The 26,639-nt window shown below is 35.7% G+C and overlaps 1 protein-coding gene across 1 annotated transcript in view; it reads left to right on the top strand.

The window, feature by feature from the left end:
* The window catches only part of TENT4A (terminal nucleotidyltransferase 4A), a 109,647-nt gene extending 93,962 nt beyond the window's left edge, over positions 1-15,685 (top strand). The window contains exons 7-13 of the mRNA XM_027869126.1: positions 249-462; positions 1,393-1,519; positions 3,210-3,310; positions 3,483-3,655; positions 4,303-4,461; positions 11,063-11,227; positions 13,325-15,685. Of these exons, the coding sequence (XP_027724927.1) occupies positions 249-462; positions 1,393-1,519; positions 3,210-3,310; positions 3,483-3,655; positions 4,303-4,461; positions 11,063-11,227; positions 13,325-13,519 (1,134 nt within the window). The 3' untranslated portion in view covers positions 13,520-15,685. The remainder of the gene's footprint in view (positions 1-248; positions 463-1,392; positions 1,520-3,209; positions 3,311-3,482; positions 3,656-4,302; positions 4,462-11,062; positions 11,228-13,324) is intronic.
* The last annotated feature ends 10,954 nt before the right edge of the window (positions 15,686-26,639 follow it).

Below are 26,639 nucleotides of genomic sequence, written 5' to 3'. Positions count from 1 at the left end.
CTGAAATATGCCGTAAAATGTGTTTTATATCGTAAATATGCTAAATAAAATCTTTGATTCAGAAAGCAGTTCAAATTCTTTCAGGGTCTTAGGATCATAATAAGCACTAGTTAGCAATTGTGAGAGAAGTGCTGGCTGATAAGAGATTTGAGTCTTGTAGGATGCCTAGACAACAGACTTGATGGTGCATGATGTACTTAGAAGATTCACTAAGATCTGCGCCAAGAGAAAATGTGTTTCTTTTGCAGTTGCATCCCAGAATTGATGCCAGAAGAGCTGATGAAAACCTTGGAATGCTTCTAGTAGAATTTTTTGAACTGTATGGAAGGAATTTTAATTACTTGAAGACTGGTATTAGAATAAAAAATGGAGGTGCCTATATCGCCAAAGAAGAAATCATGAAAGCCATGACCAATGGATATAGACCATCCATGTTGTGCATTGAAGATCCTCTACTGCCTGGTAAGACTAAATGAAGATCACTAAATGTTCTCATTTTCACTGAGTCTGAGCAAGAAATCATTCTATGGAAAGGAACATTATTCTTATATTTAAAAATTTAGGTATTTTATTTAATTATGAAATACAATGAATACTGAAAGTTGTAAAGATTTCTAGTTGTTAAAGATTTCCAATTAGTGATGTAATCTTAACCAGGAAAATATAATATAAAATATGTCTCCTCCCTTCCCTTCCTTTTCCCTCTAAGTTGTAAAAATTATATATTAGTTATGGCAAACCATATTATTTTTGTAAAATAAAATGATTTTTATCTACTTAAATTACTGATTTAAATGAAATCTGCCCTGGTTTATAGGCTCAAAGTTTATACATAAGTGCCTAAGACCAAAGAAGGTGCTAAGTTCTGTCAAGTATATGTCTTGCAGTGTGTAATTAGTTTTAAGTTTAGGTTCTGGCTCTCAGGTACATTAAGTTATCTTAGTTGTCACAGTATGTCAGTTTTGTCTTAATGGCTAAGTACAAAATATTTGATTAGGAGATGCCAGTTTTTGCTTGGCTTTGTTTTTCTTGTAAATATGTAAAAAATTCATGACCAACTCTCAATTACTGATTTTCAAGGCAGGAGAAAAGGAGTCACAAAACATAATCTAAAAATCATTTGTATTTTAACTTAGATTACAGTTGGAGATAAATACATTCAATTATAATCATTCAGCTACCTGTTTCCCCACTCACATCCTGTTATATGTATCGTGCCCTGCTATTAGGGACCCAGATTTGGCTGGAGAATCAAGGCCTTGGTAATTGCTGTGGGTAATTGTGAAGTGATTATAGCAAATGCCTTGTGTAAAAGTAAATATAAAAAAAAATCATCTGGGTAATTGCTCTTTAAATGCTTTATAGATTTTTATAACTTTCATTTTATTATAGGAAATGATGTTGGCAGAAGTTCATATGGTGCCATGCAAGTGAAACAAGTTTTTGACTATGCCTACATTGTTCTTAGCCATGCAGTGTCACCACTAGCAAGATCATACCCAAACAGAGATTCTGAAAGGTAATATGGGTCTCTTATGTTTTTGGAATTTTTTGGAATTATTTATTCAGTTACCTACCATGATGGAGTTGCTGTATTGCTTATTAACATCTGGAAAGCATTAGCAAAAAGCAGAATTTCTCTGATTACAAATTGATGATCCAGAAAATGCAAAATTTAAATTGTGGATGGTAGCATAACTAGCATTTCCTTTAGGGTCCTCTTTTCCTCAAGTGATCATGCTTTGCCCTTTTCAAATCCTAATCCAAAACCGAACAGTTGCTAGCTAATTATTTCTTAGATTTTGATATCTCTACAGGAAGTCTCTAGTTTGCCAAAATTCAACCTATGTAGCAACTGAACATGTGAAGGGGGGAGGTTCCCTGAGTAATTAGAGTTCCTGTTATGTCTCTTGTGAGTCAACACCTTTTTTGTTCCTTAGTTTAAAATACATGAGAAGTAATTGACTCAGAGCAATGGCTCTCAAACTTTTTGGTTTCAGGACCACTTTGCACTTTTCAAAATTGAGGACCTCAAAGAGCTTTTGTTTATGTGAGTTATATCTATTGATATTTACCATAATAGAAATTAAAATATCTTAGTATTATTATGAAATTAGTTTTGACCTTGAGGACCCCCACAAAGGGTCTCAGTGACCCACAGGGGTCCTTTGACCACTCTTTGAGAACCTCTGACTTAGAGAATTGTCTTAGTGAAATACAGAAAATAAGCAACATGTTCATTCCTGAGGAATCTACACCTTACTCTTCATGTCTCCTCTCCTCCCCACAAAGGAACTTCTTTCCCTCAGGCTATTTAAGAGAAAGAAGAAGGGAGGAAAAGGAGTTCATTCTGAAACCAAGAATGCATTTTGCCTTAAAAAAATATGTATTATTAATTAGGTATAGTTGAAATCATAATTAGCATTTTAGATTACAGTTTGGGTTGAATTAGTCTTTGTGGGTTGGTTTTAGGTAACTGCTATTTATATTTCTGTAGTGCTATTCCAAACAACCAACTTTATAAATACAATTTTAGAACACATCCCATTCATAAGCCTGGAATAGCCTATGTGGACTCATATCTCATGTTGTATTTCATGTAATCAGTTCTGCTTAACATGTAAAGTGCTTTTGGATGGCTCTTGTTTATAATTTTATCTGTTGACAATGATTTTCCTACCAAGGTTATTAGAAAGAGATAGGCAAAATTCTGACACTTTATTGAATATATAGCATTTGACAATATATGAAACCCACTGTCAAGAGACAGTTTTATTCACATGAAATTTGAATTTTGTTGTATATAGCATTAATGTCCAGATTAAATAGACTTTTGGGTGCTACCTTATTTAGGATTTTGAGTTAATTAAAGAATTTTTCTTTGCAGGGGAAATTAAGAGCAGCTCTCTCTAGGCCTGAAAAGGAGAGGGTTAGTACCCAAATAAGGATCTTGTTGATCACAACTTCCATAACATGATCTCTTAGGAGGACTTAAGCTATTAGCAGCATCCAGTATCTGAAATGTAAACAGGATTTTTACTTAATAACAGAAATCAAGGAAATTTTATAAAATGTTAGCTTCTTTGCAATTACCTTTGACTTAGCAAACTGTCATGTTGACAAATATTATTTAGATTAGCTGGTTAGTGGGAAGGATACAAGGTAATTTTCAGAAATTTTTACAGTAATCTTCAAACTTTTTTTTAAAGTACACTAGGTAGAATCATCAAAGTAACACAGGAAGTGATTGACTATAGAGGATGGATCAAAGAAAAATGGGGAAACAAAATTAATCTATCACCTGATCTTGGTAAGAAAGATAATTATGTTTATGATGACTTTTATATTTTTCTAAGATAACTAACATTGTCTCAGTTGTATGTAACAACTGAGAAACTATTGTGTTCATCTTTACAAAATTCTTTAATAAAAAAACAGACTATTTAAGAAACTTTTTTTCCTCTAAATTTTTTCCTTAACAGATAATAGAATAAAGATAAAAGAGCAGATAACTCCTTGTAATGGCGATCAGCCTCAAAGCAGAGACACAGAATCACCCTTTAGCCAGCGTTTGACTCTACCTTTGTCTAGCACCCAGCCTCTTTCCTCTGGTTCATCTGCATCTTCTGTATCTTCACTTTCTGGAAGTGATATTGTAAGTATGGATTATTTTGTGGTTTGTGGTCAATGTAAAGCACCCATTAATAGTGTGATAATACCTTCTTCTAAAGATACTTCTTTAACACACTGCAACAGTGTAATTTGTGGTGAATGTTAAAATCTCCCTTACAATTGGTATTTTTACATAAGAATTTCAGTATCAAAATTCTATATAAATGTTTTCGTTAAAAATTGTCATAAAGATTTAAACCTGATTCATTGCTACATATAGCCCTTTCTTTATCCATGTATTTACTGTGTGGGGGATGTGATCCTTGTGGTTAATAGCATCTACACTACTTTAAGGGAAAATCAAACAAAAATTGCATTTCTTAAATTTTAAATTTAGATACTTTTGCAGTAGGGAGAGACATCACATAAGGGCTTGCATGATATTGTTAGTTATTTATGTTTCCTCTGCAATTTTTTTATTCTAATTGAATTCAAGTTGTGAAATTGCTTCATAGAAAGTACAGGTAACTTTGTGATTTGGGTTTCAAATTGACAAAAATATCAGGCTCGTTAGCTTTCATTAGCCTAAGACCTAGTGATTTTATTTGTCATTACTTATTTTTTTGGAAAATAAGCTAATATTCCTTTTATGAAGCTGCTTTTCCTTTCTAATTTTTCTCTACGAAAAAGGATTCTGATACACCACCTTGCACAACTCCTAATGTTTACCAATTTAGTCTGCAAGCACCATCTCAGCTTATGGCCAGTTTACCTACAGCATTGCCAATGCCAAGTGGTAAACCTCAGTCAGCTCCTACTAGAACGTTAATAATGACAACCAATAACCAGGTACAATTATTTTTCTATTTCTCTAAAATGTTAATTTCTCATTTCCTGAATACAGAATTCCAGTTGGTTGGAGATATTTCATTGGCAGAAATAGTTTCCCAAAACAGTGGGGTTTTTTGTTTGTTTAGTTTTTTTTTTTTTAAACTGTGATGTTGGATGAGCAGTACAATGCTGTCTTAAAGTAGGGAAATTAAGAGAATACTGGGGAATAGGGAGAGGAAGTTGTTGAGGACAAAATATAAACCTCACCTAATCAGGGACACTTCTGAATATGAAAAAGGATCGGAGGATTTTAAAGTAGCCTTGGGAAGAAAAGGGATAGAGTGACCTTTGTGGTGTACCTGTACACATTTTCATAACTATCTACACTCTCACCTATGTAGAAATAAACATATCTTACTTTTACCTAAAAATATTTCCCCCCTGTTATCTCCTCCTTTCATGCCTGTTTCTCGTGAAGAGATGACCTTTATCTTTGCCATGGCAAATCTCTCTACATGAATCCTTGATCTTATTCTATTCTGTCTTCTTCAGCAGATCCCTTCTTCTGTCACCCACTGTCTTTCTAATCTTTGGTCTTTTTGCATCTATTGTCTCCTTTCACGATGCCTCTAAATATACTCATGGCCCCCATCCTTAAAATACTCTCACTTGGTCCTAGCGTCCCAAAAGGTTATTATCCTATATATACTCTCATCTTCTTGACTAAATTCCTTGAGGAGGCCATCTACAATTGGTTCCTCACTTCCTTTCTTCTCACTTGATTCTAAACCCTCTGTAATCTGGTTTTCAGGCTCCTTATTCAACTAAAACTAGTCTCCTTAAAGTCAACAGTGATCTCTCTCTCTCTCTCTCTCTCTCTTTCTCTCTCTCTCCCTCCCTCCCCTCCTTTTTTTTTTTTTTTGGAGGCAATCAGGGTTAAGTGACTTGCCTAGGGTCACACAGCTAGTAAGTGTCTGAGGCCACATTTGAACTTAGGTCCTCCTGACTCTAGGGCCGATGCTCTATCCACTGCCACCTAGCTGACCCTCAGTGATCTCTTAACTGCTAAATCTAATGGCCCCTTGTCAATCTTCAAATATCTTGATTTTCTCAACCTTTGACACTCTTGATCACCCTCTTCTCCTGGGTGTTTTCACCTCTCTAGGTTTTTAAGACATTGCTCTAAGTCTAACTTTTTTTTGCATACTTTCTTTTCTCTAGGTTTTTGTGACACTGCTCTTTTCTTATTCTCTTCCTACATGACCACTGTTTCTCAGTCTCCTTTTTTGGTTCTTTGTTAAAATCATGCCTACTAACAGTACGTGTCCTCCAAGGCCCTTTTCTGGACCCTGTTCTCTTCTTTCTTCTAACTTTGTGGTCTCATCAGCTCCCATGGGTTCAATTTTCATCTTTGTGTGAGTGATTCCCAGATACAATATTCAGCATTAACCTCTCTTGAGCTCCACTTTTGCATCAGCCACTGCATATTGACATCTCAAACTGGATGTCCTGCATGTACTTCACACTTAACCTGTCCAAAATAGGGCTCATTATCTTTCCCCACAGACCCTTCCCTCTTCTGGACTTCCCCATCATTATCAAGGATACCACTACCTTCTTGGTCACCCAAACTTTTATAATTTGGGTGTTGTCCTTGACTCATCTCACACTCCACAAATTCAATTAATTACCTGATCTGGTCTTACCACTTCTCATTTCACATTTTTTTATGTATATATCTTCTCTCTACTCACACAACTACCACCATAGTACAGGTCTTTGTTATTTCACATCTGGACTATTGCAGTATCCTCTTATTCATTTGCCTGTCTCTGGTTTGTCCCCACACCAATCCATGTTCCATTCAACTATCAAAGTTATATAATATCCTAAAGCTCAGTTCTAATCATATCACCCCAACTCAATAAATTTGAGTGGCTCTTTATTACCTTGAGAATCCAATGTAAAATACTTTGACATTTAAAATGATTCACAACCATGCTCCTTCCTACCCTTTGCTCCCCTCCACATACTTTACAATCCAGCAACACCTGCCTTCTTGCACACAATACTCCAGCTCTCAAGTCTGTGCCTTTTTAATGGCTGTCCCTCTTGCCTGGGATGCTCTACTTTCCCATCTCTCCCTACTGGCTTCTCTGGTTTCCTTCAGGAGTCAGTTCATATGTTATCTTCTGCAGGAAGCCTTTTTCTCTGAGATTATCTTCCATATGCTCTGTATATATTTTGTTTGTACATAATTGTTGCATATTGTCTCCCCCATTAGAATGTGAACTCTTCAAATGCAGGGGCTTTATTTTTGCTCTTATTTGTATTTCCACTGCTTAGCCCAGTTTGTAGCACATAGTAAGTGCTCCATAAATGTTTGCTGATTGACTAGATTCTTTCTTTTCTCTTCTTAATCTCCTTCTTAGCTGTATCCCATTTCTCTTGTCCCCATCCCAATCCATCGCATTCTGTATGTAAATACAAAAATATAAATAGACAGACATGCACATAGATACATAACAGTTAAGACTTTAAGTTGAAAAAAATATGCAGCTAGCTTGTAGTGGTAGTTTGTGAAGGGTTTATGTAGTTATTGAGGGGGTGTAGGGGAGTGGTGAATAAGCCTCAACTCCCAGTTACTAATTTAACTATAAAACCTGAAAATAGTTGTGTACTGAAATCACAGAAGCAATCCACCTACCTTCCTTCCATTAAGTGGCTTAATTTCAGTAAGTTATGTATTTAAATTAGAAATTGACACTTATTAGCTTTCAGAAATATTAAACATTTACTACATATGCCAAAGGAAAACTTTCCCTTTTTGACTGATTGATAGAATGCCCTGGAAACAAATCCTGCCTCTGATGTTTATGAAGTCACCTTACCTCTCTGGGCCTGATAGTTTCCTCATCTGTAAAATTAAGGGGTTAGACTGAGTGGCATCTGAAGTTCTTTGCAGCTCGAAGATTTTATAATATTTCTTTAATATTATCTTAATGTCCTGTAGAGTGGGATTGTATTATAAGTAGCATTACCTTACAATGAGATCCTTTTGATAGTTTAGTAAATCACTTTATTTGAGGATGGGGAGAAAGGAGGAAGGAGAGGGGTCCATGTTACATCTGTATTAAATTCCACTTAGTGAGCAATGTTTTAGTGTACATAGTACTTTGCACTCTATATTTAAATTTTTTAGTTTAAAGCATTTTTTAAAACTTGAAGCTATACTTTCTTTCCATTTCATTTACTGTGAATTATTTTTAGGACTTAGCTGGTATATAGGGCTTATTCTATTTCAAGTAATTGGGAAAAATATTTTCTTCCCTTTTGAGATATGATTAGTAGTCCAAAGGAAAGATTTGAAAATACTTTAATTTTGTATCTGTTTCCAAATTGTGCTTCAGAAGAATATACATGTGGGGGGAAAGTAGTCCCTAAGTAGGCAAGCTAAAAGAATTTCAAAAATTTTGTAGTAATTTGAGCATAAAATAGGATAGCTGTTTCCCAATGCTTTTTGAATATCATTTATTCCAATGTGGGGAAATATGGCCACATTTGGTTCATGTTTTACATGATGAATATTTACTGTTTAAAAAAAAAAGAAAATGTTGATGTGGGAGATGTGTAAAATTTTTTGAGTAATTTTGAACAACTGTAATTTATTATTTTAATTCAATTTTTGATGCTAATGAGAAACTAAGTTAAAGTATCTCCCTAACTAAAAATGTTTTCTTCTTCCTAAGTTTTTCTAAAACACTCTCTGGCTTCTTTGCTCTACCATACTTTAACTTATATTTATTTGTATGTATTTCATATCTCCCATTAGTAGATTGTGATCTCCTTGAGGGTAAAGATTGTCATTTTTTCTTTTTCTATTCTTAGTGCTAAGTGTTTAGGCAGTTAATGTTTCAATGAAATGAAACTGATTTGGCTATTACATTATAATCTGGATTCTGACAATTAGTGAAGACCTCCTTAAGAGACAACCCTTGAAAAGCCCACTTTTCCAAGCCTCAGTTGGTGTAGTGGAAAGACTGCTCCTTTTGAAGGCCTAGGAGCAGGTCTGCCACTTATTACCTATATGACTTTAGGCAAATTATCCAATCTCCCTGAGTCTCACTTTCCTTATCTGCAAAATTAAGGGGCTGGATTCAATGACTGCTACAATCCCTTTCAACTCCAAATCTATGATCTCATGATCCTGTTTTCTTTGGGGGCAATTATTTTTAAAATCTTATTTTCTACCCATATGTAGAGACAACTCCTTGTAAGCACAGGCAGTGTATAAAGTGTATCAGGTGATGAAATAACTTCTGTAACAGAATCACGGAATGCTAGAGGAGGATAGGATTTCAGATATTGTGTCTGACTCCCTCATTCTATTGATGAAAAAACTGAGACTCGGAGAGATGAGGGGATGTACCCAGAGGCACATAGGAAGTGGCACAAGCAGATGTTGAGCCAGGATTGTCTGACTCTCCTGCAGCCTTACCTAAGATGAAGCAGCAACTTAGTCCTTTAATTAGATTTTGGTGCAAGGCTTTCAGGATAGGAGCTTAGGGTTTAAACATATCTCAGAGATATCAAGAGTCCTCATGTATTACACTTGGAAATTTTCCCTCCTTCTTCCCCCCCCCAAATTTTTTTTTATCTCAGTTGCTTTTCAGTATTACCCCGTAACACTCACTCTCCTTTAACTTTCCCTCTTTGACAAGAAAAATACAACTGACAAAATAACCATGTGTGATATTGTACACAATATTTCACACCCCAAGTTTCCCACCTTTGTGATGAGCGGAAGAATGTGTATTTTATTTTTTGTTCTCCCAGAACCAACATCATTCATTTAATTACTCTTGAGTTCATCTTCCTTTTAGTGTTTTTTAAATTGTTGTAGTCCTTGTATATATTGTTCTCATTTCTGCTTTCTTCCCTCTTTATCACTTCACACATAATCCCCTATTTCTCTCAATTCCTTATTTTTATTTTTAAGACATTTATTATGTATTATTTCATGGTATTATCCTATATTCTAATATTCTCTATTATTTTCATGTCACAATTTGTTCAGTCATTTTCCAGTTGATAGGCACCCACTTTGTTTCTTTTTTTTCTTTTTTTTGCTGCCAGAGTACTGCTATTCATATTTTGGTATGTATGGGACCTTTCTGTCATTGACCTAGTGGTCAGGAGCTTCTTACAACTCCATGAAGGGACACTTCAGTTACTAATATAAACAGGGAAGAGTAAATATATACAGTGGAGGGGTCCTTGCTTTGCTTCTTCCTTGAGCAGTGCTGCTTCAGCTTTGTGTAGTCATCCCACCACACTGGCCTTTGAGGGCCTAATTAAGAGTTTGTTTTTACTCATTATTTGGGGGTTAAACTTGTACTGATTTCAAGATATAATTCAAAGCCTGAGGAACAGTTATTGAGTGAGACATTGTTGATGTGTAGAAAAACAGTAAGGCAAAAAGTATCTTTGCTTTGCTGGTAATCATAATCCATAAACCATACTAGTCAGATCAATTTTTGGAGTCATTGATTGTGATGAGAAACATAATCTTTCTTAATGACACTGCACACTTGCAATAGGAAATTTTATCTTCAAAAGGAAAATGGAAGTATTACTATAGGTGACTTTAGACCGGTGATGTCAAATTCAAATAGAAGCAGATCCCTGTAAAAGGAATCCCTGCAGGCTGCATATTGACTTAGAAAACCACAAATTTGCATTATCTATGTTGTATCATATTTTTGTTTATTTTGTTAGATATTTCCCAGTTATATTTTTAATTTTTCTGGCTGCTTGAGGCCTGCCCAAAAGTTTGACAGTTATATTTTAGACCAGGGATGGGGAACCTGCAGCTTTGAGGCCACATGTGGCTTCAAGGTCTTCAAGTGTGGCCCTTTGACTGAATCCAAACTTCACAGAACAAATTCCCTTCATAAAAGGATTTGCTCTGTAAAACTTGGACTCAGTCAAAAGGTTGCACCCAAGGACCTAGAAGACCACATGTGCCTTGAGGGAACAGGTTCCCCACCCCTGCTTTTGACCATTCTCTTAAAACTGAATATTAATAGTATTCCAACATGAAATAAAGTATTTCTTGATTTTGAACCAAATTAAATTTATGCAAATTTGTATTACTTTATGAATTGGTCACCTATATTGCACTTTAATAGTAGCAATAATTTTAAGGTTTACAAGTACTTGATATGCTATACATTCATGTAATATACTGCTTTAGGATTAGATTCTCACACAACCCTTTGAGGCAGGTGCTATTATTATCCCCATTTTGCAGATGAGGAAACAGACTTAGGATCAGTGAGTTGCCTAGGGACACACTGCTAGTAAGTCTGAAGAGCAACTTAAACCCAGGTCTTCCTGCTACTTGCCTATATAATGAGTCTGATTCTAAATAAAACCGATTACTTTAGACTTTTAATAAATAAAATTAACTACTATAATGTATCTTTGTTCAAAAACTATCTGTAAGAATTTCACTTTTGTAGTTTTAGTACACAAATTTCAATGATTAAGATAAAATGTAATTATATTTAAACTGTTCTGCTATTCATTGAATGTTTATTACTATTTCTTTTTATAGACTAGGTTTACTATACCTCCACCTACCTTAGGAGTACCCCCACTTCCTTGCAGACAAGTTGGTATTGAAGGGACACCATCTTTGAAAACTGTTCATCACATGTCCTCTCCTGCTGTTCCTTCTACATCTCCCAACCCACTCTCAAGCCCCCATTTGTATCATAAGGTATGCTTCATATTAATATACTATTTGAATTCAGAGTTTAAACCATCCTATTATATTAAATTTAAAAAACAATTGTTGAAAAAATTCTATATACTGCTGCTTAGATATTTCATTTAACATTTTTGTGATAGAGTTACAATTTTAAGATAAATTCACAATTTTCTAAATATTGTATAATGCTAACATTAGTACCTTTTAAGCAAAACCTATTCTTGACAAATAGGGCAAAGGAAATTCTGTTAAACTTTAAAAGTATATCAATTCGGGGCAGCTAGGTGGCACAGTGGATAGAGCACCAGCCCTGAAGTCAGGAGGACCTGAGTTCAAATCTGGCCTCAGATCAAACACTTAACACTTACTAGCTGCGTGACCCTGAGCAAGTCACTTAATCCCAATTGCCTAAAAATAAAAAAAATAAATTAAAAAAACCAGTATATTAATTGCCCCAGTTCACATGTTTCTTGTCTTCTGATGGTCTCAGTTTTTATGTTCTTATACCTATTAACAAATAAAATTTCAAATTACTAAGCTATTAAAGTAAAAAGGCTTTGTTCTCTATTAGCAAATTGCTGTTAAAAACCTGATGTTGTGATAAACGCTTCTTCATTTGTTAATGATCAAGAGAAAATAAATACATTACTTTTAATCAGATAAAAACTACTACGTGGAGAAATGGAAGTGGTAGGCTTAGCCACTGCTTCCTAACCTGCATTGACTCTTTCCTACTTAGCAAATTCTTTCATTAAATCAAAGCTGTCTAGTTTTTGTAATATCCTAAGGATTTTTTTTTATCAATTTGCAACTCCCTCAAATAGGTATGGCCTAAAGTAGTAACAACAATCATAAAGAAAACGGTTAAATTAAGCATAGACTGTATATGTGTGTGTATATGTGTGTGTATACACACACGCATATATATATATACACACACACACACATACACATATACATACACACACACACATATATATACATACACACGCATGTGCGCGCGCGCACACACACACACACACACATATATATACAGGCTGAATTTGAGGGATAGTTTCTCAAATATTGATGGTGATGAGACAGTATGCCAAGTAGGCCCTGAAGGTAAATGTGTCCACATCAAAGATTTTTTTTTCCCTTAATGATACAGGGACTTTACAATCATAGGACTGATATATTATGGGATGGCTTTATTAGTGACAAAAACTAATTTCTCCTTTTGCTTATTCTTCCCTCATTTTTTTTCTAGCTTCTTTATTCTTGAAATCTAATAACACTTTTTGGTTAAGCTATTAGTTCTTTTTTTAATCCTCTAAGAGTCAGAGTATTTCTTCCTGAATGAAACTATTTCCTAATAATACTTATACTTCAACAAGAATGAATAATGAGCAGTAATATACAGAAGGCATATCATTACTAACATAAAATTAGGAATATCCCAGATGAAATTCAGAACTTGTAAGAATAAAGAATAGTCTTCCAAATATGCTAAATGATTGAGACTTTGACTTCCTTTTCTTATCTTCTCCTCCCTGCCCCCCTGCTCCCGCCCCAAACTTGTTACTCATTCTGTCATAGAAGCTTTCCAGCTCTTACTTGGGTTTACTCTTGATTTGCATTGAACTTATTTCTGAAGAAGTTTCTTTTGTGATACTGAATATCTTGTAATATATTTATGATACTGAATATCTATAAAACAAGTTTTAAACTTTTAAAATCTTTGAAATTAGTTCTAAGTGCAGGATTTGACAGACTGATATAAACCTAGTATAAATGATTGTCTTACTGTTATGGTCTCTCTACAAGTAAAGCACTTTTGAAGTTTATGATGGGTCTCCTTTTTTCTATGGGAAATAGGACTAATAGATTGATATCTGTGAACTTAAAGAAATTATGTGAGTGTTTAATATTTACATAATATTTCAATTGTTCTTCAGTTTTAGAAGCCTTTGTGCTACACTTGCCAGTTCTTGGTTTTTCTAAACAACATAATAATATTTATCCTGTAGTTGAGACAACTTCTGACCTTGTGAAATACGCTTATAGTTGCTGTCTTGGGCTGGCTACAACATTGAGAACTTTCTATCTTTTTTTTTTTTTTGTTAGCAGCACAATGGCATGAAATTTTCCATGAAAGGAACTCATAATCATAACCAAGGCAATGGTTACAATCCTGTTGGCAGCAGTGGCATGCGGCAGCCTGTGGGCAACAGAGGACACCACCAATATAACCGTACTGGCTGGAGAAGGAAAAAACACACACACACAAGAGACAGTTTGCCTATTAGTCTCAGCAGATAATGGCTCATGAGAATTATCTACCCACAATTTTACAAACTGAAGCTGAGTGACATTGGACACTAAACTGGGGAACTGAGACCAGCATTCAGCACATCAGCGTACGGGTATTGTGAAATATCTGCAGCTGATTATTTTGCATGTTTCTTTGTGTGGTGGTTAAGTCCATCTTAAAGAAAAAGTAGTTGTGCTCATCTGTGAAGCCTTATTAAATGTGGAAGTTGTTTTCTGCCTTCCCAGGATTATTCATTCAGTGCCGAAGCAGCTCTTCATTAAGAACTGCAAGGACATTAAATGCTTTGGCATTTTTGCTGTAGCTGCATTTGTTCCTTAGCAGTTTGGGTTTCTTATTTTTATTTCTGTCAAAGAAGCAGAGGAGAGTTAAACCCCTGATGTTTTCTCCCCCCAGCAGACACAGTTGGGAGTTTGTAACAGTTTTACTGCCCTCATGTTCTGTTTCAAATTTCAGAACTTTTTTGCTCTGTAAATATTGAAAACTTATAATTTGTGCAATAACTCAGAATTTTTTAATTTAATTTCATATTTTCACATAAGTTATATTTAAGGGAGGAGGGAATTTTTTTTTTTAAATCTTATATCCTTTCCCAAGTTGCATTTTCTAAGTTGGGTTTGTAGTTTTGGCAGGTTGAATTTCATTAGAAACACCACACTGAGGGGTTTTTGTTTTTGTTTTTAGCCTTTTTTTGTTTTTTGTTTTTCCTTGGGTAAAATGTGAGGCTTCTTGATTCATAGTGAATGGGCAGAGTTGGTTTACGGTTTTATGAAGGAATTAAGCTCCAAACCATTTTGACCCTGCCTCATTAGCTCATTAGTCTGGCCTCTGTCAGTTGTCTTGCTCTGACCAGTGAGTTTTAATTGTTTTTTTTTCCTTTTTAACTAGACAACAAATCCAGCAATTAAAGTGCCAGAAGTATAACTTTCTAAGGGTGAGAAAAGGGTTGTCACAATATAAAATCCAAAAAAATTTAAAAAAATTTGTGAATTTTGAGATGTTCCAGTCAGTTTTAGTAATGAAACAGAACCTGTAATGACTTGGGGGGTCTGCTGAATATCATTACTGAAAAAGGTTTGCCCAGTTTTAGGAATGTGGAGAAAGGAATTATGTTGATTCCATTATGGAATCTGTATAGCAGTATGCATTAGTTCTGTTAAGAGCAAATATGTGAAAAGTACTTCATCTGCTCAGTGCACTCTAGGAAGTATCTTTTAATGTATTGCAAGAGAGCACAGCCAAGGGTTGCACACATCTGAGTGACTGGCACTTAATTTACAGATGCATACAGGTATACTATGCAAGTGTATTCTGCCATGACAACCACTGTCTTTGTTACCTTTTTTTGAACAAGAATATATACATCCTGCCTAACCCTGAGTTTTAGAAGCACCACAGTTGTCCTGGGAGTTGGTTGCATCTCATATGCCATCTGACTTCCCGTTTTTAAAATGAGGGGTTTTAGCCCTGCTAAACACTACAGGTGGGTTGTTTTTTGAAGTCCACTAGTGGAGAATGTTGAGAGGAAAACTTATTACCATGACATCTAAATGATGTAGAGAAGTGGGAAGTTTTAGAATTGATATCTGAATGTTAAAATAGGCATCTAGCATGATAAAGCTTTAAAATGTCTGTGGTATGCCTTTTTGAAGCAGGACTAGCCCACATTGTCATTGGAATCTATAAACTGCAACTGCAGATTTTTTAGAAGGAGGGCATTCCAGAATAGAGTAGCACATTTTTTCTGCAGTTCTTGATGATTGAAACTTATCAAAAATATTTAAAAATATTTAAATTGTGAACCTATTCATAAACAGATATTTATACAGACTGATACATAGGCCTATACTACTAATCTTTACACATTAGCAATATTGAGTATAAACCTACATTAAGGAAACCACTACACAGACTTTAGTTGGTATCTTATGTAGTGTGCATTTTAAAGCTAGATTCATAGAACACAGGTATCATGTTCCATTTCAGTCATGGTGAACCAAATGAATTGGCCTGGCTACCACTGTGGTTATGTGCTACAGGTTTAAAAAAAGATATCATGTTTAGATTTTTTTTTGTGTGGACAACAATGTGGAAGCTAAAATTGACATATTTTTATGTAAAGTTTTTCTATTCTTTGATTTTTAATAAACTTTGGAAACCACTTTCGTCTTTGTCTTTGTGGATATATACCTTTCTTTGTTAAGTTGCATGTTTTTATGGTTTGGACCATCTAAATGGGATTTTCAAAAATCATAACTTTTAATATTTCCTTTTCTGTCTTTTCACAGATCACTTACTCTCTCATAGGTTAATAGTTACTCTTATTCCAAGTGTCTTAATTTTAAAGGATTTTAGTTAGTTTTTCCAGACCTCAGCTCTTGATGAGTTGGGACAATTTTGTTGGTATAGTGAAGGTGTGCAATTTCAGATTAAGCACCATCTTTTCTAGAAGTTCAAAACACTTTATAATTGCTTGATATGGTTTCATTTTAAAATCTAGTTACGTTCTGTATGGGAATATTATCTCAAAATATTGTACACATTGTAATTCAAAGAGCAGTATACATTTAGATAAAACAATCATACCATGAAGTCTTACTTTGTTGACTCTTCATGGCATAAAAGGGATCCAGTATTCATTCTGGAAGGTTATGCCAGTGGAAGACAAGGTCTTGAAATTCCTACTTATCTAGAAAGGCTTCAAGTGCAGACCTAATAACAGACTTCTGTATCTGTAACCTGGATCTAGTAAAATTCAGAGAATATTTATCATCAGAAGTTGGCCACCAGATGACTTTTCTTTGGTAGAGGGGAAGGTAGAGGAGGAGGGAGGGGATGAGAAAAAGAATCTGCCAATGTGGATAAATCATAGATCTTCCAAAATATTCAAGTAAAGATGAAATTTAAAATACAAACTTGAAAGGTAAGTTTTAGACATCTCATTTCTTCAAACAGGAAAATTACAAAATGGCATTAAATTTAGCTTCTCTCTAGAGAGGAGTTTGGTTCCCTACTTCCCTCACCTCCTGCTTCTTCCCTTCCTCTACTCTTTTCTTCTGTCCCTTTCTCTCTCTCTCTGTCTCTCTCTCAATTAAATTAGCACTAAAACAATCATTTCTACCTCATTAATTTTTCCCCCTTTTCCTCTGGAGTGGATGGGTTTGGGAAGAGAAGTATCCAAGTATCTTTTTAAACTTAGAAAAAACTAATTTGTGAATGAGAAAAGTATAGCTAATGCTGCTACTCAGTTTGTTTATTCTAGGATTTGATTGAACTTGAAGTTATGAAAACTATAGCTTATGACTAGAAACTCTTTCTCAAAAGGATTCCTATTTTCTCACAGGAAAAATATTTCCTGTTTTGCTTAAAAGTGGATCAAGTTTTTAAAGAAACGTTGAACAAGGCCTCATCACAGATGTTTTTAGATAAGCATATTAACCTAAGTCCTGGGTCTCTAAACAAAACGTTCACCCAAGTTCATAGTATTTAAGGGCTCAAAAGGACCTTTGAGGTAATTTCTCCCCCTCCCTTTCTGTAGTAAATACAAGTAGAGAGGTTATGATTTATGTAGGTCAGTCATTCGTCAGTGAGCAAGTATTTATTATATGCTTGTTACATATCAAGCGCTATGTTACTCAGTGGGTACACAAAGGGGAAGAAAAGCCTTTCCTCCCTCTCAAAGAGCATATATTCCAAAGGGAGAGACATCATGTAAATGATTAGGAAGGTACAAGATATATACAGAGTAGAGAAAGTACTAGAAGAGAAAAAAGGCATTAGCAGCTGGGGAGACTGGGAAAGGCATCCCACAGAAGGTGAGTTTTGAGCTGAAGGAAATATGGGAAACTTAGAGACAAAAGGTGTGGGGGCTGAGCATTCTAGACATGGAGATAACATATTGTATAGTTGCTGGTAGGCCATTGTATCTCAAACATAGCATGCTGAGAGGCTTTTTACGTGTAAGAAGTTTGGAAAGGTAGGAAGGAGCTAAATTATATTAACTATAAATGCCAGAGTTCTTTCTGTTTCATTGTGTAGGTAATAGACACTGAAACTTCTTGAGGAGATCAGGATGTAACATGATCAGACTTATGCTTTAGAAAAATCACCTTGGCAGCTAAGTAAGTGGAGAGAAGAGGCAGGGTGATCAGTTGGAAGACCATTGTAATAGTTCAAGTGAGAGGTGATGAGGGCCTGAACTAGGGTTGTAGTTGTGAGTGGAGAGAAGGGGACACAGTTTTAAGTTTTAAGCTTCTGCTACTCCTTGTGTAAGAAATAAAAAGGTTGGCAGTGGATTAGGATATGTGGAGTGAATGTGAGTAAGGAGGATAGCAAGGTTGTGAGCTGAGGTGACTGGGAGGATGATAGTGCCTAATAAGTTCTGAAGGACAGAGAATTTATGAGGAAGTAGTTTTATTTTGCATGTGCTGAGTTTGGTGCATCTCTAGATTATCCAGTTCAAGATGTCCAAGAGACAGGAAATTTGTGATTATAGCTCAGAGAGCCTAGGGATGTCTGTCCGTCTGTCTATATCTATCTGTTTTTCTGTCTGTCTGTCTGTCCATCCATCCATCTAAAAGAACCCAAGGGAGTTGATGAAATAACCAAGTGGATAATATGGAACCAAAAGCATGTAGCAGATTCAGGATATAAACCCAAGCCAATGATCTTTACATTGCCTCAATAGTTTTTGTTAAATAACACAATATTTATGAAAGTTTTAATGGAACATTGATACTATGTAACTATGTTGTTTTGGGCACCATAAATTGATAACTTTTTTGTAAAGTTTTAGGTATATTTTCAGACAACTTAGATTTAAGGTTAGCAGTAGGTCCCAAAGCAGATTGTAGAATCGGCTATTTGAAGAGATGTCTGGGTTCCCAGCCCAGTTACAGTGGTGAGAACATTGAGTTTTGGGATCTCTGACGTCTAATCTGACATCTACCCCTCATTATGTTAGTCATAGAACCTGGGTGAGTAATTTAACCTCTCTGGATTTCAGTTTGCTCATTTGTAAAATGAGAATGGACTAGGTAATCACAACATCACTTTAGTTCTAATACATCTTGTTTAAGCCTAATTTCAAACTGACCCTTAGCAAATGTATTTTTGTAAATTAGCTTAGAACCTCAATTTAATTGGGCTCCTAATAAAAGATATCTGGATCCAGGTAAGTAATATATATTAAACAAGCCATAAAATACATATGTTACTTTTGCACTAAATGAAGATGAAAATAGCTTTGAGATACATTTAATCAATTTATACAAAAGAAAAAGTTAAAAGATCCTATTATGTCAGTGGTTAAAGCTGTGTCTGGTGCATAAGTATAGTGCTTAAGTCTTTCCTGTTTGTCTTTTTGGAAGATCAAGTGGTAGAAAAATTACAAGCAAAGCCAAGAATTCAGCTCTAAATACAAATAGGTACAATGTTTGGAAAAGTCCAGGGAGATCACATCTTTGAGTGTAAATTCATTCCAACTTGAACTGCCGTAACTTTCTAACTTGACCTGGTTGACTCATTAACTAATGTTTTCTTGGCAATATTTTTTCCTTTGTTATCTTCACTAGAGTTATAATTTATTTTACTTCTTCAAGGTCACTGAAACACATTTTGTTATCTCTTGATAGCTTTAACTGGGATATGTGTAATTCACTTAAAGTGTCTGGGTATAGGCTATATTCAGACCCATTACGAGGTGGAGAGTTGAAGTATCTCATACCATATAATTAGGCTTTTTGTTGTTTAGCCATTTTCAGTTATGTCTGACTCTCCATGACTTCATTTGGGGTTTTCTTGGCAAAGATACTGGAATGGGTTTCCATTTCCTCTCCAGTTCATTTTACAGATGAGGAAACTGAGGCAAACAGGGTTAAATGACTTGCTCAGGGTCACACAGTTAGTAAGTGTCTGAGGCCAGATTTGGACTCATGAAGACAAGTCTTCCTGACTCCAGGCCTGGCACTCTATCCATTGCACCACCTAGCTGCATAATTAGGTTAGATTAGTAAATTTTGTTGGTTAATGTGTGAGAGTTGAAGGGAGTATAAATAAGGGCTGAATTTTCCATAATTAACAAAGTCATATTTCTTGGTGCATGCCATTGCTGTGTGTTCAACAAATGAGTGTTTTTGTTTGTTTTTTTACAGGTTGCATAGTTATGGATACACATGAAGGAAAAGCAAATCGTAAAACAAGCAAACAAAAAAGAAGACAGCCCTAGTTCAAAGGGTCAATAATATCATTTACATTAGGTAACAGCTTAAGTGACAATTTTGTGGTAAGATATATGTGTGGAAAAGAGAAGGAAAGAAAGACCCTTGAAAACCATGCCAAGAAAATTTCAAGGAGGAGACTGAATTTTGACACTCCTTGTAGGTGGTGTTGTTAAAGCTGAAAGGAAGAAAGGAGTTCTAGGCATAAGGAAGAGTAATAAAGAGGTGTGGGACTAAATGGGAAAATTGAGCCAAGAGCCCAGGTGGTTTAGTAGAGCAAATGGGAGGTGAAATGGTAGGACAGAAACTACTCAATAAAGGGGAGGAAGCAAAGCCATATGAAGGTTCTAAGGAGAAAGGTCTTACTAGTGGTAGGAAGAGTTAAAGGGTTGATTGTAAGTGAGTTATGGTATCCAAGAGTTAAAAGAAGAGGTTAGGATAATCTAGTCAGGAAATACTTTCCCTAGGAATTTGATGTAGAACTAGAGAGAAAGTGGTGGTTCACTTATTTCAGTCTTGTCTGACTCTTCATGACCCCATTTGGGGTTTTCTTGTCAAAGATACCAGAATGGTTTGTCATTTCTTTCTCCAGGTCATTTTATAGATGAGGAAACTGAGGCAAACAGGGTGAAGTGACTTGACCAGGGTCACAGAGCTAGTAAGTGTCTGAGGCTGGATTTGTACTCAGGTCTTCCTTACTTTAGCCTCAGTATTCTATCCACCACTCCACCAAGCTGCCCTGAAAAAGTGGTATTTAAGTTATTATTATGGAGTAGAAAAACTTATCATTATATATGGGCTGTAAAAGAGTCATAGGTTAGCCTTATTTAAAGATCTAGTAATAGAACAGCAGACTCAACAGTGATTAAGAATTTGGATGTGGGAAAATTTTAGGAAGACAATTCTGTCTAATAGGTCAAACATACATATAAAATTTTCCTTTTTTAAATTTTATCCACTACCCATGACTTTCCACCACCCTTGCCTTTGTTTGCTTCCTACCTTCCATTTTGTGTTTCAGAATTCCATACTGTCTATGTGATTTTCAAATACTCTTAAGAATGGTAATTTTCACTTCTACCTGTGGACCATCTTTCTCAGATATCTCATAATTTCTGGGGATGACTAGTTCTTAAGCATGAATTTGCTTTGTTTTACTTGGGATGGCAAAGAAGGGAATGCATTGATACCTTTTGTTTCTACATCACCTATAGTTCCCAATATAGCCCTTCAACCATCTACTCTGTGAGAGCTATTTTTTATTATAAAGAACTAAAAAAGAGGAAAACAGTTTCAGTACAACTAACCAAGTTGTTGAAAAAAATCTGACCTCATATACAGGTTTTATGCCCATAGTCCCTCACCTTTGTAAAGAAGCTGGGCTGGGGTTCTTCTCATATCTTTTCTTTGGGTCCAAGCTTGCTCATCACAACCTCACAGCATTTAGTTTGAATAAAATTGTTGTTCTTTGTATTTACATTGTTTGGTTGTGAATACTGTTTTGTATATATAGTATACTGCACTCTCATAAGTCTTCCTGTATGTCTCTGTGTTAATCATATTTTATTTATTTATTTATTTTTTGGTGAGGCAACTGGGGTTAAGTGACTTGCCCAGGGCCACACAGCTAGTAAGTGTTATATGTCTGAGGCCAGATTTTAACTCGGGTCCTCCTGACTCAGGGCCAGTGTTCTATCCACTGCACCACCTAGCTGCCCCATTAATCATATCTTTGATTCCATTGCATTCACATGCTACAAATTGTTGAACTCCAGCTCCCTCAATCAGCAGGTGTCAGATAACTAAGCAAATTGCTTCAAATATGCATTGAAGTAAGTTGAGGAAAAATTGATTCATTTCCAGTTATTTAGTAGGCTATCACAACTTTAAAACTAACATCAGGGCCAAAAATTTAATTTGTTTCTCTTTGTATGTATAAAATTATACATGGACTGTTTTGTATTAAAGACAATTTAATAAACACTTGTTAAGCACCTACCATGTGCAGAACTATACTAAGTCCTGGGTAAGATTGAGATCAGAAAAAATAGACCTTGCCCTCAAGGGAGACAATGTAGAGGAGAAAGCCGGGGACAGCACTTTGATAGGGCACCCATTGTAAGGAGCTGGGAAGAGAAGCCAGAGAAGGAGCTGCCTACAGAGCTTGGTGTATGAAGGTGGTCTAGTGTCTCTGAAGACAAGGGAAGTGGGAATGTCAATCAATATCAAATGCTTCAGAGAAGCCAAGGAGGAAGATTGATAAAAAAAAGACAACTGGATTTGATGATTAAAAGATCACTGGTGGCCTTTGAGAGAGTTGTTCCAGTAGAATGATGAGGATAAAAGCCAATTTGCAAGGAACTGTCAAGTGAGAATTGAATATATCAGGTACAGACAAGTTTTTCAGTGTGTCAGTGAAGAGATTAGGAGTAAGAGATCACATACACATAGGAATAGAGGATAGATTTAAGATTTCATCAGTATAGTAGACACCCTCTACCAATGCAAGTTGGCACCTTTTCTGCAACTTATAACCTTAGAGAATTTTCTTAGAGCCCTGAGTTGTGACCCGGGTTCAAACAACCAGTGTCAGTGGTGAGACTTGAACATGGATCTTCTTGACTTTGAGGCTTCTACAGTGAAATAGGGTATATGGTATATTAGATAACTACAGCGTAAAATAAAACATGTTAGATGCTAGCAAAACACTAAGAAAGATTTAAGGAAAGGATATTCAAACTTCAAGAAAAAGGTGTTGTTTGAATTAGGCCTTGAGGTATGAGTAGGATTTCAGTAAGTTGGGGGTACAAGGGGAATGAATGGGGAGAGTATTCTCAAAATAGAAAATACTGTGAGCAACACAGAGGGTGGGGAAATCCAGGGAAACCCATAAATGGGGGCCATTGAGTAATAGTTCACTCTTATTGAAGTATAGAATATGTGAAAGTGAGTGGTATAAGAAGGCTGAAAAGGTGTCATGGTAGTAATTGTGGAGAACCTTAAATGCTGGACCAAACAGTTTAGACCGCATGCTATAGATAACAGGGAGCTATTGAAAACATTTGTGTCTTCAAGTGGCACGGTTAGATCAGTTCACAAAGAAGATGAATCTGTCATCATTATGAAGGCCAGATTATGGAAAAGGATGGAGGCAGGGAAAGGGTATCGCAATAGTAAGAAATAATAGTAATAGTGAGAGAACTAGACTTGTATGGTCTGATGCTGAGTCAAGTGAGCAGAACCAAGAGAATGTTGCACACAGTAACAGCCATGTTGTGTGATGACTAATATTAATAGACTTAACCCTTCTCAGCAGTACAAAGATCTAAGACATCTCCAAAGGCCTCATGATGGAAAATGCTATCCACATCCAAAGAAAGAACTATGGAGTTTGAATGCAGATTGAAGCATACTATTTGCTATTTTTTTCCTTTTTTGTGTGTTTTGTTTCCTCATTCTGTTGGTTCCCTCCTATTGGTTCTAATTTTTACTTACAACGTCACTAATGTGAAAATATGTTTAATAGGAATGTATATGAATAGTCCATATCAGATTGCATGCCATCTTGGGGAGGGAGGTGGAGAGAAAGGGGGAGAAAAACTTAAAACTCAAAAACTTATAGAAGTGATTGTTGATAAATCAAAATAAATTAATTAAAAAAAAACAAAAACAAAAAAACAAAAAAGAACTAGCTAGTCTTGGAAGATCACAGAATCTAAAGAGTTAAAAAGGATGTCCGAAGCTATCTAGTCCAACCTATATTGGGCCAAGAATCTCCCCCCTCACTCCTCCCCTCTAGCGTAATGATAGCTTGCATTTATTTGTATAGTGCTTTAAGGTTTACAAAGTGCTATACATATATTCACATCTGATCCTCACAATAGCTCGGTGAGATAGGTGCTGTTATTAGCCCTACTTTAGAAATGATTAAAAAAAAAAAGGCTCCTGGAAGTTTAATAATTTGCCCAGGTCACAGGTAGTAAGTGTCTAAAGCAGGATTAGAAGTCCAGTCTTCCTCACTCCAAGATTAGCACTCAGTTTACTCTGCCATGCAGCCCTCCTTTTCTTTAGGACTTGTGAAAGAGAACCCATTATCTTCAAGGCACTTATCCACTTTTGGTGAGCTTTTAAGTGTTAATCAGCCTGTGAGAATTTAGTAGTGGATTACTAAGTGTCAGGTATTAAGCCCTGGGGATATAAAGTAAGGCAAAAAACAAAACAAAACAAAAAGAACAGCTCCTGCCCTCAAGGAGCTTATATCACGTGAGCAAAATTTTCCCAGCAAGTCTAATTCTGCTTTTCTCCAATTTCTTCTTATTGCTTCTAGTTTTGTCCTCTGTGGCAATGGAAAACCTGTCTAATTCCTGGTTGACATAGTAATCTTTCAGATTCTTAAAAGGCAGCCATCATGTTCCCACTGTCCTTTCTTCTTGACGCTAAACATACTTCAGTCAATTATATGGCAGGATCATCAGGTTCTTTACCATCCTGATTGCCCTCCTTTGGATGCTTTCCAGCTTGTGTCAATGTCCTTGCTCTAATCTGATGCCCAGAATTGAGCACTGCTGCTGATATAGTCTGACTAATGCATTCATTCTGAGGGGAGCCATATTACACTGTTACTTACCCTTTACTTGCAGTTCACTGAAAACCCCAGATCTTTTTCAGACACACTGATATCTAATCACTCGAAGTTCAATAGTTATTTTGAAATACACTTTTTTTGAATCCAAGTGTAAGTTTTCATATTTATTCCTATTACACTTCATTTTATTTGATTTTACTTAATGTTTTATCCTCTTGAGGTATTTTTTGCATCTTGATTTGTTATCCAGTATGTTAGCTGTGCACCTTAACGTTGTGTCTCTTGCAAATTTGATAGCTATGCCTTTGTATAAATAATTTATTTTTTTTAAAGTGCTAAACCTCACAGGACCAAGGACAAATTTCTCTCCTCATAGAAACCTTCATCGAAGTTGACACCAAATCATTAATTAGTATCCTTTTAGTCTGACCATTATAATCTTCTGTGACCTACATTTCTAATCTTATTCACCAGAATAGTATAGACATTTTGTTGAGATGTAAACAAACTCTTCTTATGATATTTCCCCCCTGATCTACCAGTCTCATAATATTATCCAAAAAGGAAATGAGTTTAGTGGGGCACAACCTGTTCTGATGAAACCTTGCAAGCTCTTTGTAATCCCTTTTTACTTTTCTAGATATTCACAAACTCTCCCTTTAATTATATATTCCAGATGTTTGCAAGGAATTGGAATTTACAAGAAGAGACTCAGAAGCATGAAGTGAGTTGCCTGGTAGTTGCACAGATGGTAAGTGTTAGAGATGGAATTTGAACCTAAGGCTTCCTCACTCCAATTCTAGCACTCTGTGCCATACTTTGTGCATTTGTATCTAGACATCTGAGGTCGTGGGTTTTTGTTTTTTTGGTGTTTTTTTTTTTTTTTTTGGCTAGCTCTTTTCTTTCATTGTATCTCCCGTGGGTTTATGGGTTACTCTACGATTTATCCCAACATTGTAGGTATTCTCTGTGGTATCTAGCTTAGCTAGATTCATAGTCAGTTTTCTCCCTTCCTCTTTCTTTTCAGTTTGAAACCCCTTTGATTAGATTTGCAAGACTCCAAAAAAATAAACCTTTATAAAATATAACTTTATCTCACTTTACTAGGTACATTCCATCCCTGATACTATTATTCTTGTATTTTAAGCCATGGACTATAAATCTAAAACTCATTCTCAGATACCAGATTTGAAACCAAATCTGCCTTTCTCTTCTGAGACTCTTGCCTTCTTTCTTGGTCAGCAATGATAGAAACATACTTGAGCCCCTAAGGTCTCCAGTTTCATGACTAAGATATCATAATATTAGTATTGCTTTCTAAATGCATTCTGGTTGTACCATTTATGTATTTGTGAATCACCAGAAAGCAAATAGTAGCCCTCATGCTGGATATGCCTTGGGTGGTTTTATATCCATTCCTGAATATAGCCATGGGATGAAAGCAAATATCTTTTGTTATTTTGAAGTAGACACAGAATTTCTCTTCTTTCTCTGACCCTCACTTAGTGATTGCTCTCGTGATGACACCTGTTGAACTACAGTGTTATAAATATATGTAAGAGAAACCTCAAGCATGAATATGCAGGACAATAAGGGTCAGTGAATGGTCTAGTTCAGGGGTAGGGAACCTGCAGCCTCAAGGCCACATGTGGCCCTAGAGGTCCTCAAGTGTAGTCCTTTGACTGAATCTAAACTTCAAAGAACAAATCCCCTTCATAAAAGGATTTTTTCTGTAAAACTTGGACTCAGTCAAAAGGCTGCACCCAAGGACCTAGAAGGCTATGTGTGGCCTCAAGGCCGCAAGTTCCCTACCCCTGATTACTACACTATCATCATTTCTTGGAGAACAAGCAGCAGCTTCCTCCTCAGATTGTCCAGCTGCATTCTCTTTGAGGAAAGACGTGTCTATTACTTGATTTCAAGTGCTCAGTGGTCCTTCTTTTCAATCTCTTCTAATTTCTTTCATCTTCTAATTTCTTGTCACAAGTCAGCATTTTTCTCTGCCTCTTCATATCTCTGTTTTTACATTAAATTTTTTCTATTTTTATTTTAAAGAAATACATCATCCCTGGTAACGCAGAGTGGAGAAATGTTCCTGGAGCTCCTTTGCCTTATCTTCAAGGAGGGAGACTACAATGATGATTATGGTGAGAAAATAAATTGAGGAATCACTAGGAGAGTTGTGACAAATATAGAGTCAATGGCACTAGACAACTGATGGATATGGGAGGTAAGGGAGTCAGAAAAGTAACTTTTATCTTTTGAGTGGTAGTTACTGTCAGAAATCAGGGAGTCAAACATGATAAT

The sequence above is a fragment of the Vombatus ursinus genome, unplaced genomic scaffold (assembly GCF_900497805.2).
Source record: "Vombatus ursinus unplaced genomic scaffold, bare-nosed wombat genome assembly UNPS02014791.1, whole genome shotgun sequence".
In the NCBI taxonomy this organism is placed as follows: Eukaryota; Metazoa; Chordata; class Mammalia; order Diprotodontia; family Vombatidae; genus Vombatus; species Vombatus ursinus.
This window is presented reverse-complemented; position numbering and strand designations above follow the sequence as displayed.